Source organism: Manacus candei, unplaced genomic scaffold (genome assembly GCF_025592945.1).
Source record: "Manacus candei isolate 608988 ecotype Guabito, Panama unplaced genomic scaffold, ASM2559294v1 h1tg000014l, whole genome shotgun sequence".
NCBI lineage: Eukaryota > Metazoa > Chordata > Aves > Passeriformes > Pipridae > Manacus > Manacus candei.
Genome location: NW_026138062.1, coordinates 66,775,689 through 66,789,251, shown reverse-complemented (window position 1 = coordinate 66,789,251; position 13,563 = coordinate 66,775,689). Strand labels below are relative to the sequence as shown.

General features: G+C 40.3%; 1 protein-coding gene across 2 annotated transcripts in view; it reads right to left on the bottom strand.

The window, feature by feature from the left end:
• The window catches only part of APP (amyloid beta precursor protein), a 203,032-nt gene that overhangs the window by 16,671 nt on the left and 172,798 nt on the right, over positions 1-13,563 (bottom strand). For both annotated transcript variants that reach the window (XM_051779758.1, XM_051779760.1), the window contains 2 exons: positions 10,745-10,966; positions 4,112-4,165 (listed from right to left, as the gene is read on the bottom strand). In XM_051779758.1, coding sequence (XP_051635718.1) covers positions 4,112-4,165; positions 10,745-10,966 — 276 coding nt within the window. The remainder of the gene's footprint in view (positions 1-4,111; positions 4,166-10,744; positions 10,967-13,563) is intronic.

The following is a 13,563-nucleotide window of genomic DNA, read 5'->3' as shown; positions in this document are numbered from 1 at the left end:
ATGAAAATATGATCTGCCCTGAAAAGAGCACTGGTTTTCTTTATCACCTTGAATTACAGAAAATCTGCCAATACTAAGCAACATTTCTTCTGATGGCCTGTTTTCCAATTTTCACTCCATTTCCACAGATCAGACCTGCTGAATTAACATGAGTAAAAATGACAATCTAAAGATATTTTTTATGTATTTTTATGTGTGTATTTGTCTCTCTATATACATGCACACACACACACACACACACACACACACACACACACACACACACACACACACACAAGAAGTTACTAATAAACAGATACTCAAAATTCAGCTGCAAGAAATTAAGTGTTCATCATGAAAAAGTGACCTCTGGGGCACAGGTGAGAAGGAAACACTACCAAAAAAGCTGTTACAGTGAGACTATCACAAAAGAGGTCCATCCTTGTTCTATCTGAAGTTCTCCCTATGGAATTTCTCAGGCTGGACTGGAGCCTTGTAATGTCTCCTTTTTTTTTCCTAAATAAGAAGAAAAATGTTACAAATCTGTTAAAGTTGTGCTGATGACTGCTTAGTACATCTAGATATTTTCCTTCCCTTTGACCTTTTACTGTCTTGTTTACTTTCTTTCCAGGAAAGAGATGATAAGAAAGGGTTTGAGGCATAATTCTTGTTTTTGCTCGCCCATTTGTGAATTAAGAAGGGGAAGGACAGTAAACTGAAGCACTAGGCTCCTTTTCAAACACTCTTGTGAATTACATTGATGTTTTACCTATACTAGGAAATGGGGTTCCTCCTGACATTATTCTCCTCTTGGGATTGATGTACATGATATTCCAATTCAAGCTTCCACTGCGGACAGCCCAGGTGGAGTGCAACAGAGGCGGAGGTTTAAACAACTGGCATAAGTTTCAGTAAATGCTTTAAACTTGGTCTTTATTCATTAGTTTTTCTGTTCTATGGACTGGACAACTCTTTACTTTTTCTGACTTCACTCATAGATTTTATTTTTTGAAAGAGAGAACGATGTGATGAATTAAAAAGATTCTAGGCATGAAAAATATTATTATCAACTAAATACTTGTTGGACCAGATGATCCTTGAAGTCCCCTTCCAACTTGGTATTCTATGATTTTCTGACTGTTTTCTGTACTGTGACCAAATTACCTCTCTTGTGGGAAAGTGACAAAGATGATTGACATGATTTTGATCTACCTTTAAGAAAAACATAGTGATCATTCAAAGAATGCTGTGTGGGCAGAAAGTGGTAAAAAGAAAATGGAAAAGAGAAAAAAGAGCATGTGTTTGTATGTTTTCTCAGTTCTTTCAAAGCTCATTTTCTTCAAGAATTTTGTGCAGCTACAAAACATTCTCTTGTTCTTATTTCCAGGCTTAGACTGTTGCAGGTTGACATGACACCTGTATTTTCACCCTGAAGTAGCAGGTTAGGGTTCCACCTCGTTCACCTGAGCCAAGCAAGCAGAGGTATCAGCTGGAAAGTCAGGACTGTGAAAAGGGCAAATCTTTCAGGAAACCAGTAAGAAGCTGGGCAATTAAAACAAAAAATTACAAGCAGCTGCATATATTAATCTGCCTCCAGTTCCCTTGTTTATATTTTTTCACTGCAGAATAATCTACTATTTTCTCAAATCTTTCTTTTTCAATAAAAAATAGCCCCAAACTGTAAAATCAGATTATCCCAAAAGGACAGTGACTGCACAAAAAGCATCTCTTTTCCTTTTTGAACCTTTAGGATAGTAATTTTATTTGTAACTAGCAAGTAAACCAGTTTTAAACCACACATTTTTAAACCAACAGAATCTCTTTTCTATTTCCCAATATGCATCCATTTGATTTCCTCTATTCCTAGTTTATGAAGATACTCAGACTGGTACACATTTTTGTTGAATTGAAATTTTGTCACAGATAAGTCACTTTTGAAGGATGATGAAAAATCATGTGGACAGTTATTGACAGAATTTGTATCAGGAAGAAAAAGTTTGCCTAAGTCTGGGAATGGTGATGAAAGACATAAAGAACTTAGGGTCTACCATGAACAGCGAAAAGAACATGTTTATGATATGTATATGGTACATTTAGCGCTACTTTAATGTGTCAGAACTCCTATTTCACATGTACACATAAACACTTCATGCTATGAAACTGGGAATGCAAGCACAGCAGTTAGAGATTTCAGTCTCTCCAGGGACACAAGCAGGGATGAGTGCAGTGCATCCTTGGCAGGCTGGAGGGGTTCACTTCCTGTGCCAAACACAGAGGATGGGCCTTTGCAGCACTTAAACTCCATGCTAAAAACAAGGAAAGTGGCCCAGGCCCCTGGACAGCACCATGTTTGCACCTGAGCTGAACACTGAGGAAATATCCCATGTGATTTTCACAGTGCAAAAGTTACTGCATCTACTGGAAATTTCAAGACATAATGGTCACATGCTGAAATGTTTTTTACCTGTCCTTAGTAGTCCATCATACACATTCACAAAGATCACTAATGACCTCTGTTACCTCTACTTTTAGCACTACTTGCATCAGCCCAACCAACAAAGTGCTCTGATATAGTTGACTAAAACATATAATTTCCCTCTGAAACCAGAATGCAGCAGTGTGAGAAAATCTTTTGTCCAGAGGAGAGACACCAAGGATTTCTGTCACGTGTGTGCATGTGTGAGGGAACAGAAAGGAGGAAGGAACAATCCTTAGCAATAAATATGGGCCTCGCAACAGGAGATTTTTCAAGATGACTGAAATGAAAGTTGTTAACAATCACAAATTTTAATATTACAAGAAAATTTCTAGATTGAACTAATATTACAAAGTTCAGATTAAACATATTAATGTTTCATTTGTGATGATATTTCTACTGATCTTGCGGAAGAAATGTAATACGGAAGGCAGATAATGCATTATTGGGGGGATGTCCCCTGATCCCATGACTTTTGGCAATGTTGCTCTGTACCTGTTTCCAGACTCTCTTTATGGAACTAACTGAGACTTTAAACATAAGATGTCAGACTCCTGGAGCAGTGCTAGGAACACACAACCCATCCAGCTCTGACACGTATCACAATTGCTGCAACATGTGAGCTGATTTTACCTCCCACTGTCACAATTTCTATAGTAAACATAGGTGAGTGATCAGAAAGGTTTAAACACTAGGAAGGTGTTGTCTATAATGCTAGAAGATGTTTGGAGGACAAGATGAAGGGGGAAAGAATACAGATTGATCAGTTTAATCTGATCTGAAAAAAACCCCCACAATTATGATGTGACACTGAAATAATTCTGACCCTAAAATATACCAATCTCATCTCAGTGTGTGTCTGAAATAAAAGGCAGTTTGTCTCAATAGAATCAGCCATTTCCAGATAAGCCTAATCAACAACCCAAAATGCAAAACAAGTTAGCATGAAAAGCTACAATCTCTTCCTTTTGAAAACCTGAATTGTCCCATTTAACTTTTCCAAACATCTGCAGCCTGACCCAAGCTAGTCATCTGCTATTACTCTGAAATAAAAAAAAAGACACAGGTACCTACAGAGGAGAAACAATCACCCTTCTCTGTCCTAGAATGGAAAGAACATCTGCATAAAGGTTTCCTCAGGGAATCCAGAAGGATAACACATACGAATTTTTAGATATCTGAAGTTAACTAAGTAGCACAGCAAAAAATATTAATGTCCCCTGAAATTCTGAAATTGTATGCAAATTCTGAAATTAATTATTAACCCAAATCTTCTTGACTCTGTACACTCTACATAGAGGATTCAACATTTTTATCATAACATTCCCAAATTAAAAGCAGTGTCTGCACTAAGGGGTATCAACTCTACCCCCTCCTACACCTGCCAACACATCATGGCTGGAAGGGATGAGAACCTGATAAGAATCAGTGCTGGGTCTATGGTCCCACTCCCTCTGCAAGCACACATCCCGAACACTCTGGACACGGAGGGCACTCACACAGGGGAATTTGTGTGGAAACACTCCCTTGGGTCACGGAGTAGCATCACATTTTATAAGAGGGGTACACGAAAACAAAGGTTAATCATTTCAGCTGAAGCAGACCACATGCATGCCAGGAAATACAGGTGAGGTAAAAGCCATGCAAGTCATGTACCTGGTCGTGTGGTGAGTCCTCTGTCTGCAGCCGGGCGGGCATCCACTGGCTCAACTGGACATGGGCAGGAAAGAAACAAAAAAGCAAACAGAAATAAACAAAATCCCCCAAAATCATAAAGTCAACTGCTCTTCTGTTGGGACAGTGTAGGAGACACATAGTGCATAAACAGAGTTACCAAAGCAACAGCTAGAAAAGATCTGCCTTTGGTCAATCCTGGAAGTAAAAGGAAGGGAAGGGCATGACTTCACAAGGAAAGCTTCACAGCTAATGCATCAATTTTACATCATATTCTGGTTACTGCTTCAAGTGAGAAACAATTAAGACCAAAGAATTTCTGTCAATAGAATGAACCTATACTTGTTATATGCAAACTTTTTCCCATTGTCTGATCAGAACTGGCAGCCAGAACAGACATCATGAGATTCTGCAGCCTCTCCTGATCAATACTGACTTATAAACCTAGTGAATCCATCCTTTTTCCTTTCAACAGGGATTCTTTACAGCACTAACTATAAGGTTTGAAAAAAATAAAGTGCATTTTGAAAATACAATCAATACTTCATTCCTATATGTTCTGATTTGTAGACAGCATATTTGTCTTCCAGTTTTTGAAAGGGAACCACAGAAGAAATACCACTTTCTATCCAACTGTGTGCCCTGCAGTTTTACAAAACTCTTGTATTACCCTACGAAGGCTTTATCAGCTAAAATCTAAGGCTGACGGACCTCACAGAAAAACAGGACTTGTAAAACTCAGAGCTGTTTGAATCAGTGCCTACTGCTTCAGTCAAGTCCAAACATTCAGGTTTTTACCCCTCTTCTTCTCTCTTTTACTCCAATCCTGTTGCCTTCCTTATCTACCCAAGTGACAGTGTCAGAAAGAACTTCAATTCAGAAATAAAGTGTTACATTGTTCCTTAAGAATTCAGAATTTTTAACATATGGTATTCTCATTCATTTGAATTTCTGGATTCAGGTATGAGCCTTCAGAAGCAGTAAGTGAGCAACAATAACATAGGAAACCTGACAAAACCTCAGTTTTCAATCACAAAGATCTGCTCATCTTATTTGGCACCAGAAAATCACACAAACCTGAGGAGACTGCTGACTTAAGCAACAGAAATGCCCATCTTCTCAGGGAGACTGTGCCACTGTTCCTGTGGGTTTGACAACCAACCCACCACACTTTTAAGCAAAAGCCTGTAAGTGGCTCCTGTGTCCTTTGCACACAGGAGATGACTGCAATAGCTCCTGCCTCTGGGAAAAAAGCAGTAAGTCAGCTTTAGAGTAGCTGCAGAATAAAAGAGCATTGGCACATCTGACTTGCTTGTGTTTCCAGAAGGGCAAACTTTTCACAGAGCTTCGTGGTCTGGTGCTGCAGAGACAAGCCACCGAGGCACTTCCTCTCACAGCAGTTCAGAGTGGCACTAGCAGACCATGTAATTGTTTCCTTACATAGCTCTGTACAAAACCCAATTTCCACCCTTAACTAAAAACTACAATTTTGAGTATTTTCCTATTAATGTCTTCTGCCCAGTTTTCAATATTGGTGGCACCAACCCTCAGGCAGGTCAGCAGTGATTTTCAGTGGCAGGGACTGAAGGGAAGGAACAACCAAGGACCAACATGACCTAAACTGCTCCTGCAGACTGCTCCTCTGTCATCCTGGTTCCTGCCTTCTCCCTAGAAGGCTGAGGTGGTTTTATTTCCCTCCCTCCCTACATGCCCACAGCTATAGAGGACTGAGGGAGCAGCTTGTGGGGAGCAACCGAAATGGGAGCAGGTGAAGGGACAAAAGGATGGAGGAGGAAGTTTTGGTTGTACAGTAGCATGGACCTGACCTCAGGGTAATGCAGTATTTGTGGTGAGGTGAAAGTATTAATAATGAATAATTCTTCTTGTCACCTATAATTTTGGAAGTACTTTACAGGGGAAAAGGCAACATCACTGGCACAGTTCATAACTGACACAGAAGTGAAACGACCTGCTCAAGGTCACAAACCAGTTGCAGGGCAAAAACTGGAGGCAAAAGCTAAGTGCCAAGGGTCTTCCAAAGCAGATCATGATTCCAGGCAGCATGATACAAAGAAAGTCTAATTTCTGGAGAGCCCTGAGCTACCACCTTTTGAATTTCAGTTGCATTTTAAAGCCTGCTTGCTCTGCCCCAGTATTAATGCATGCACAAACCGAAGTTAACTCTGAAAATCTTGTCTGTGGGTTTTCTCACAGCCTGTTCCAGTGGATCACATCACCTCAGAACAGATAATGAAGAGGGGAGAAATTTAAACCTATTACAGCATTTATCAATAATAAACTCAAAGATATACTGTGTGTTACTATAAAAACCTTCATTCATTTTGATGCTCCAGAATCATATTTGTCTTGAACTTCTATGTGCACAGAAATACACTGAAGTAACACTGAAAATTCATTTTCCAAAAAGGCTCATCAAACTAAATTGGTAGGTATCTGCTTACACTGACTACTCAGGCTTCATCCAGGCTACACATCCCACCTTTATCTAACACCAGTACATTTCAGAAGAGCAAGACAGAATGTGTTTGCTTCTCTTTTTGAAAATGAAAGAAAGGTGCATCAAAGAGCAGGTACAAACCAGCAGATGAGGAGTGCTATGAGATGCTCACCTACCAGGAACAGTGTTGAAGGGAGTAACTGGACAAGTCATAAGGATAACACAGTACATTTACAGGAATCTCACTTTAGATAAATACTTTGTCACTAAGGTTACCTGTAACTGCAGGTTAAATTATAGAGAGTAAACCACCAAACCCAGTTAGTCACTGGCAAAATGCCCAGGGGGCTTGGCAGTGTCACAGCTTCACAACTCTTGGGGGTTTGCCTCCACCTCTGAAGGTGTGTTTTTCATTGTTAAAACACAATTTCCTGACAGTTTGGTGGTTGCCTACTGCAGGGTCCTCAGAGAGTGGTTCTGGCCAACCTAATTTGTGTTGCAATACGTTTGACATCCATTCAGCCATGCAAGTGGTGTAGTGAATTGCCTGCTGCTTTGGATTAACTTCCATGGACATTTATGGGGAAACTACCTCAGGAGCAAAAAAGGAAGGAAGTACTTGCAGAAAATACTGGGCTAGGTTAGACTTTCAAGGTCTATCTGTTTTCAGACTGTTTTCACTTATTCATCAGTAAAAGCAATTTTAGAAAAATAAACTATTTGCATAAAACCCACCCTTTCACCTAAACGTGCAGTTTAGATTGAGAAAATTTCAAATGGAGTCGTGAAACCTTAAGATTACATGACAACATAACAATCCAACACATTATTAATATCGCCTGGTGAGACCTGGGATTAGATCTAGGCCATGGAAGGAAACAGGCATGGGAATTAATGACGAATTTAAGGTATTCTTTTCTAATATAATTTCATCACTTCTACACAGAATACTGAATACTTTGAAACCAAGATTTAATAGCTGCATTTCCTTCCACTTCTGCCACAGTCATGTTTGGGTTCAAGCGTTCCCGAAATGGTTCATTAAAAACAAGTCTCATTTCAATGTCTGTTGGAGGGGGTGAGATCCCAGGTCCTAACCCAGCCTGCTCCAAGATCTGTTCTGTTGCTTCTCAGACACTGACAGTCCCATCAGAAATTTGTTTTAATTTGCAATGATGTAAATGCAAATTGATTTAAAGGCAAATTTGCAATTATGTAAATGATTTATCTGGTGTGCCTGCTCAGGACTGAAGAAAACCACTGCTTACACAGTGCAACAGCTCTTTGCAGTGAGGAAGTTGGGACCCTCACTCTACCTAGAAACCCACCTGCACATGCCGAGCTGGCAGCATGTTGGGTTTGTGTTCAGCAGAGTTTTAAACGAGTTGACTTCAGATTTCAAACTAGACCAAAACAGAATCAACAACTGACCTTGCAACTTGCCTGCCATTTGAAACTCCTCTGGTAGTCTCTGTTCAATCTGCTGGGTCACCTGCTTGGCACATTCCTCAGGCACCAGGCCATTCACAGGGAACATGCTGTGATTTTCTGGGTGATGCTGACCATCACTAACACTGCAATGCTCAGTCACTCCACGGTATCTGAGGTTTCTCTAACACATGATTTTTAAGCTGAAACCTTTCTTGATCAATGTTTATTCACTGTAAAGCAGTAATGACTTGCTCAGTTCTGCATAAAATACAAAAACCTCCCTCCATAAGGGAAGCTTATTGTGTGAAAAACAGGCTATGCAGAAATATCTTCAGTGGACAGGGAAAGGAAAAAAGGAGAAGGAGAAAATCATGTAAATTGTTATTTACTTCTTGTTACTTCCAAAGCATACTATAACAAGACAGAAAACATGTCTTTGGAAGCAATATAGACAAAGCCTGAAATAAGACCATGGTCACAGAAGAAAATGGGCATGGGAAGTGAAGACAAACGGCACAGTGAGTCCTGGGATTCTGGAACAAAGAGCTGGGAGACAAACACAATGGCAAAAAATGAAGCTGTGAAATTCCCCTTTGATGCTATAGGCAAAGGTATAGAACGAGTGTCTAAAGAAAGAAAGAAGGTATTACAGATATGATCACATTAACAACACTGTGGTTTGGGTAGATTACAGAGAAATATAATAGGAAGCAAGAAGGACTTGAAGAGGTTTAAGTCACCAAATAATTTCCACTTCTAACTGTTCAGACTTGAACAATAATAATGGTTGTCCTAACAGACTTGTTTGCTGCAATAACTTCATGACAAATACAGTTCTAATGTAAAAAAACAAAACTAAACCCCAACAACTCAAAGGCATGAAAGTTTAAAGAGATTTCCATAGTAAACACTAAGCAGTACTGCAATAAAGCACATGCTGCATTAAAACACACAGGATTCATAATTAAACACTATGTGATTCCAGGCAGGAGAGTTTTTGTTTCTTATTTGCTGCCATACATTTTAAAAGGAGAACCATGCTCAATATACTTGCCTGTGGGAATTCAGTGTCACATTGATGTACCCTTCATTATTAAATTCTGAGCTTAGACAGGTTTCTGAAGGAAAAATACGCTTGTATGATTAAACTGTGGGTATGTCTGGGTGCACCTGTCTACCTGATAACTTCTGAATCTGGTGACTGAAATCAGTACATTTTGAAAGCTGGGAGGACAGACATCAAAAGTAATTAATGCCCCCCAAGTTTCATAAAAGCAGGCAGTGGGTATAGAAACTGATGCCCTGGATGCCTCAGCTACAGGAAAAACTGCAGCGAGAGCTGAACTGGAAAATTCCTGCAGGACAGACACCAGCAGCCAGACTGTGACCTGCTCCTGGCAGACAGCCCTGACACGTGCACTGTAGCAGGCTGCAGCTCATTCCCCAGGAAAATGAGGTTCATCCTGCCAGCCTGGCCAGCCGTCTGCAGCCTCGCCTGATGCATTCCAGCCAGCTGCTCTCGCTGTCACCCGCCTGCAAGTGCCCTTCACACACGTCTGGAGCCCTTGTCACCACCTCCTGCCTCCTGGTCCCTGTTGCTGGCCCGTCCATTGGGTCTGCTCTGGCTCTGCTCACTTACTGGGTCCCTCCCTGGCACTCTGATTTTAGCCCCACTCCTGAGCAGCTTCTCCTCTTCCCCTCAGATCTGTATACCTCTGCCTCACTGCTCTATGTCCATGTCTCATGCTTCATCTCCCACAGCCAGTTGCCCACAGTCACTCACACATTGTGCTGGAATGAGACTAACTACATAAGGTTGGTCTCAGAACTCATTCTGAGGGCAAGCATGGCCTAAGCCAGTGGCTTCAAAAGACTGGGAGGATATTAATGTCTGTGCAGTTCAGCTACACATCACAAATTTGCCTGAAAATACTTCTGTAGGTCTAGGCTCTGTGACTCTATTGTGGTTTTGCAGTAACAAACTTTCACTGATGTGATTAACTTGGCATCAGTAACTCTGCAGTTGAACTTACAGAGGAAAATAAACACAATAGGAAGAACTTTAATAACATGAATGAAGTCCCTTCAGGTTCCTGATTAATTGGCTCCAGTGCCTAAGTGAACTACCAATTCCAGATTATACATAAATTATTGAAGTAGAATGCAGTAACTTCAACAGGTTAGTCCATAAGCAACATAAAATACTCCTCAGGAAAAAACTTTTCACTAGCCAGTTGCATTGTTGAGTATGTAGAACATTTCTGCAGTACATTCCAGACAAACAGTGTAGGGTGGGAAATAAAATCATCTGTCATGCTAAGATTGCTGTAATAATTTTCATGCCAGCAAATAAAAAGCTCTACCTTAACTAAAACACTCATTTCATTGTGGCACAAATCTAAGAACTTATCTATCTCCCTTGGCTCATTGTCATGTATCTTATAAAGACTGTCACTCATAATCTCCTAGAATTGATTATGGTTTGTTTCTAAAGGAAGGTAAGCTCAACACTGAAATGTACTGTGTGTCTAAATTCCAAATTTTAGTCAGGGCTTTCTGTTCCATCAAAAAGACACAACTGACATGGCAGATAAGCTCTACACTTATATTTCAGAACCTCTATCCTGCTTACATCAGAAAAATGTCAATTTTCAGGGAAGAATATGAAAAGAAACCATAAAGCTCAGCTCAGAATATTCCGTGGTTTCTCCCTCTATTGTACATACCTTCATTTTCAGTATTGGCCGGAACAGAATCAACTCCAAAGGGATGCCATGGCTGAAGATCATCTAGGCTGAAGTCTCCATCCACTGGAAGAAGTTCAACTGTAGTCTTGGTTTCCGTCAATGAAGGCATGAGAGCATCATTTCCATAGCTGATTCTGGGTTCGCTGATCATATTGGCCAAAACATCATCAGAGTAGTTCTGCTCTTTCTGAAGTAATTCATCTGCAAGGAAATTTCAATGCAGAAATTATCTGAAAGAGCCTGCATTTCACAGGACCTATTTTCAGTCCTGAAGTAATAATTCACCGTTGAGAGATTCTGTTTTCTTATGATAAAGAAAAACATAAAGGCTTGGAATAATCAAAACCCCGTGATAAGCACTACAGCTAAGTAAGGCACTTTTTTGAAACATCAACCAGAATTGTCCAATACTGTTTCCTACCCGCATTTCCACCACATACCAGTTCACAGATCTGTGCTATACAAGTTCTTTGACTCTTCCTCACCACTTTTAAAGAAAGCACTAAACAACTCCCTTTAACTCAACATGTTGCCATAAGTCAACTGGTGAGAGGCTAACAGGAAGGAATGTCTTTGTAATTTCCCCTTCTTCTTAAATACTCACTGCCAAAGCTCATTACAGCTTTTAAATCCTAAATCACCACATCAATTACTGTATTAAATTGGGTTTACTGTAACACACCAAATCTGAAGAAACATTTGGTTTTTTAACATATATAACTTCACCAAAACACTGAAGTAGTTATTTGTTAAAAAGCAGTAATAGACATCTGCAGGACCTAAAGCTGTGCAGTATTGTCTGTGTTATGAGGGGTTTTATTTCCTTGAAGCAGGGTGAGAACAATCAAAACACTTTTCAGCTCCATCTGGTGTACAGGACAACTCAGCATTAAATATAAGCTTGGAGGTTGTGTGTGCTTCATTATTTCAATCCCTTCTCACATCAAAGTTCATCTACTCTCAGCACAGGAAAGACATGGACCTGTTGGAGCAAGTCCAGAGGAGGCCACAAAGTTGATCAGAGGGATGGAGTTGGGGTTGTTCAGATGGAAGAAGAGAAAGCTCCAAGGAGAACTCACTGTGGCCTTTCAATACTTAAATATTAAATTTGTTAAATATAAGAAAAATGGGCCAAACCTTTTAGCAGGACTTTTGTGACAAGACAAAGGGTAGTGGTTTTAAACTGAAGGAGGGTCCATTTAGGCAAGAAATAAGGAAGTTTTTTGCAACGAGGGTGGTAGTAGATGCCCCATTCCTGGAAATATTCAAGGCCAGGCTGGATGGAGTCTGAGCAGCCTGACCTAGTTGAAGATGTATGTCCCTGCTCACTGCAGAGGGGGCTGGACTAGAGGACCTTCAAAAGTCTCCTCCAACCCAAACCATTCTATAGTTCTATTCTCCATCCCCTCCTTCACTGTCATTTGTTTTTGCAGGAGAAACATACTATTTTTAAGTACTTTGAGGGAAGTTGGTGCACAAGAACCCATTCAAGTGAACAACTGCAGCAAAGGAGGTAAGTAACTGCTAATAAGGTACCAATGTAATTAGTAAGCAGGTGTCACAGAGCTAAACAGTTCATAACAGGAGACCGTAAAGGTTGCATTACTAGAGAACAAGTGGTTATGCACATGAGCACACACATAGCAGTTGATGGATGATACAACAGCTTTTATTAAGACTGGTTTGCTTGCACTTCATTAAGGACCCCAGCTGTCACTGCTTCATGTCCACATCTCAACCAGGTAGAAATCCAGGGACAGGAATCATCACTTCTACTGCTGGGCCCTTAACATCACTTACAGGGGCTCACTTATTTCCCAGCAGCATCAGTGATGAAGAGAATGTAAATTTCTATACACATTCTAGCTTTAGACCCCTCAGTAAAATCTTTTGAATGTTATTTTCCTCCTAACTTTACACCAAGCCATAGCACCTTAGAAGCACAATGTAACCATGCAGCAGCCCTCAGTAAGGGCCCTCACCAAGGCATGAGCAATAGAGTTGGCACTACTTCAGTGCCTTTATCAACAATGATGTAACGGGGCTCTGCTCTGCAATGTCTCTTAAAGACCACCTTGAGAAAGCTGATGCAACTCTCTGACACACAATTTCTACAACACTAAGTTCAAAACATCAAAAATAAACAAAAAGTTGTAACCTCGGCCCTGGGGCAAATATGTTCTGAATACTGTAATATTATTTTTGAAAACAAAATTTCCTGTTTAAACAGCAATTACTTGAGCACAAGGTAAGCCTGATGTGTACACAAAATTTAATTCTGTGATTTAATTTGTCCATTCGAATGACTTACTAAGACAGTATAGAAAGCATACATCATACTGATTTGTTTTTATCTTCATGTTAATTTTATTGAAAACAGTGTTAATTTATAAGATACCTACTAAATCTTCAGCATGGAAGGTAAATCTGATTTTTGTCTCCCCACTGCACTTACAGTAATCTTTTTTCAAATTAAACCATCTCCTTGTATCAGAGGAGAGACATGTGAAGCACCTTGATATTCTGAGCAGACACGGTATCACATGACAGGTGTGAATTTTCATTAGATAGGGATGAAGAGACTTTACAAAAAGGAGCTGGATGTTAGTGGCCTGAGGGAAAAGTCTGGTGTCCACGAGCCTTGCAGGGAGCCACAGATGATCACAGCTGAGCACACTGTAATACCATATCATCATGGACCACGGGAGAGACTATCACAGTATTATATCTTACTGTCTGCAAGCCTTACAAAAAGCAGGAACTGAAGAGTTTTGGGGTGCAGCTCCCCTCATTCCCAC